We start from the raw sequence: 2766 nt of genomic DNA on the forward strand, positions 1-2766 counted from the left end.
CTGTCTCCTTCCTTCTATTTTGAATGTTACAGTCAAAAGTACCAGACTGATCTCTATTTGTCATTGATACCAGTAGGCTGTGTATGGGCTGCAGTGATTTAGGAATGTCTGATCTAGGCAGGGTCTTCCCCAGCATTCTCTGTTTTCTCAGAATAATCTTAGGGAAATGGCAATACTTTTTTTTTTTTTTTTACCTGTCCACTTTAGAAATCCTCCAGACATAAGGAATGGATCTAATGTTTAGCAGGCCTCTCTGGAATGGCAATGGACTATAGAAAGGTTCCTGCTATAACTGTGTTTTGAGCCTGATTGGCCTCATACTGAGATTATGATTGTATAGCAAAAGATCAGTAGAATGAGTGGATACCCCTAAGTATTTGCAGATTTGCTAATATGTTATTTATATTGTCCTTAATAGTTAATTTTTTTCCTGAACCCTTCATCCCTCCCATAGTCTATATAAAATCTATATAATATGACTTGCCTATTTATAAGAGATATTTAATATTTTGTTAAAACTATAACTTGAAAACATAATTGATTTGAACTGTCCATAGTTGCTGTAGTATGTTTTCTGAGGGATATAATTCAGGGGTAACATCTGTAAATAGACGGAAGAAAAAATGTACAATGGTAAGAAATGTAAATCAAACAGTACTTGAACTGAGTATTTAAGAGAAAAATATGTACATAAGAAAAAAATTTAATTAGTTTTATGACTGCTTATAAATTAATCACTGAGTTTACTTATAGTAAATACTCATCAAATTACTGTGTTCTGGGTATGCTTTTAAAATTTAAAGCCTTTAAAACAGTCATTTAAGATTACAAAGATGTAAAAATACCATCCCTCAAGCCCTCCCCAAAGAAACCCTTTCCTTTATATAGTTGAATTCCACATTTTCTTTTCAAATTAGTGGTTTGGTGTAATGTATGTTTTGTTTAATCTTGTAGCTAGTTCTATAATTGTAAACTATTTATGACTTGATTGCTGAGCAAATTCTAGGGTTAAAATATCAGTTTTGTCATAAATAGTATAGGAAAGAAACTATGGATTGACATAAATCTCTGAAAGGTAATGGAAGGATAAGAAAATTCTCTTTCCTCCCTTCTCTCTCGAATGGTCAGAGCAGCCAGTATTCTTCTCTACAAACTATATTATGTTCAGCTGCACTGATCTTGAAGACTAGCTCTTACTACATTTAACTTGCTAAATGAAATGTACAGAGGTTAGAAGTCTCAAAATATGGAGAAAGAACATAGTGGCACACTGAAAAGATTTTTAAAAATTATACTGAAATTTAAGTTATAATGCATTAAGCTATCATACAAGGAAAAGTGATTTTTTAAATGAAAATACTGACCATGGTTAGAAATTCAGTTTTGAGGGGCCCTAAAATTAAGTGCTAATGGTGATATTTTATTGCAAAAGAGCAAAACAGGGCTTACAGCTTTTTTATTTTCAAAATTAAGGTATAATTTACATATGGTAAAATTCATCCTTCTGATCCCTTTTGGTGATGGAACTATTCTGTATCTTGACCACCTCAACATCAGTATCCTGACTGTGTTATCATACTACAGTTTTGCAAGATGTTACCATGGGGGAAACTGGGTAAAGAATAAATGGAATCTCCTGTAGTATTTCCTGTAATTGCATGTGAATCTGCAATTATCTCAAAATTTAAAGCTTAATTTAAAAAAAAAACATTTTTTGTATGTAGTTCTGCAAGTTTCGACAAATGGTAAGTCTTGTAAGTACCACCAAAATAAAAATATAGAACAGTTCCCTAACCCCAAAGTTTTCCCGTTAAAAGTTAGTGCTCTCTTTACCCCAAGCCAACCACCACTCTACTTTCTATCCCCATATTTTTTTTTCTTTTCCATAATGTAATATAAACAGAGGCATTGAATATATAGCATTTTGAGTCTGGCTTCATTTACTAAGCATAGTACATTTGAGATTCATCCATATCGTTGTGTATATCAATGATTCATTTTTAAATTGCTAAATAGTATTCCATTTAATGGTGGTACCACGGATTCCTGGTTTTGGCAATGATGAATAAAGCCACTGTAAACATTCATGTACAGGTTTTTATGTGAACGTAAATTTTTAGTTTAACTTGAGTAAATACCTAAGGATTGGGGTTACTTGGTCATATGGTAAGTGTATTTAAGTTAATGAGAAACCTGCAAATTCTTTTCCAATGTGGTTGTACCATTTTTGCATACCCACCAGCAATGCATGAGAGCCCCATTTGCTCTGCATCCTCACCAGTACTTGATGTTTTCAGTATTTTTTATTTTAGCTATTCTAATAGGCATGAAGTGGTATCTCATCATTGTTTTGATTTGTATTTTACCAAACACTAATGACACTGAGCATCTTTTCGTGTTTATTTCTTTGGAGAAGTGTCCTTTCAGATCTTTTGCCCCCTTTAAAAAATTGGATTGTTTGTACTCTTATTGAATTTTGAGTTTTTTTTAATATACTATGAATAAAAATCCTGTATCAGATATGTGATTTGCATATATTTTCTCCCAGTCTGTAGCTTCTTTTTATCTTCTAAACAATATTGTTTGAAGAACTTTTTTTTTTATTTTGATGCAGTCCAATTTTTCCAACTTTTTTCTTTTATGGATTATACTTTTTTTTTCTTTTTCTTTTTTTTTTATTTCAGCATGTTATGGGGGTATAGATGATTAGGTTACGTATGATGCTCTTACCCTCCCTCCCACCCAAGTCCGAGCTTCAAGTGTGTC

At 32.2% G+C, this 2766-nt stretch overlaps 1 protein-coding gene across 1 annotated transcript in view; it reads left to right on the forward strand.

The window, feature by feature from the left end:
- The window catches only part of RPS6KA6 (ribosomal protein S6 kinase, 90kDa, polypeptide 6), a 142356-nt gene that overhangs the window by 84504 nt on the left and 55086 nt on the right, over positions 1-2766 (forward strand). Inside the window, 1 exon segment of the mRNA XM_012642678.1 lies at positions 1138-1169. Within this exon segment, the coding sequence (XP_012498132.1) occupies positions 1138-1169 (32 nt within the window).

Source organism: Propithecus coquereli, unplaced genomic scaffold (genome assembly GCF_000956105.1).
Source record: "Propithecus coquereli isolate 6110/MARCELLA unplaced genomic scaffold, Pcoq_1.0 Scaffold182, whole genome shotgun sequence".
Lineage (NCBI taxonomy): Eukaryota > Metazoa > Chordata > Mammalia > Primates > Indriidae > Propithecus > Propithecus coquereli.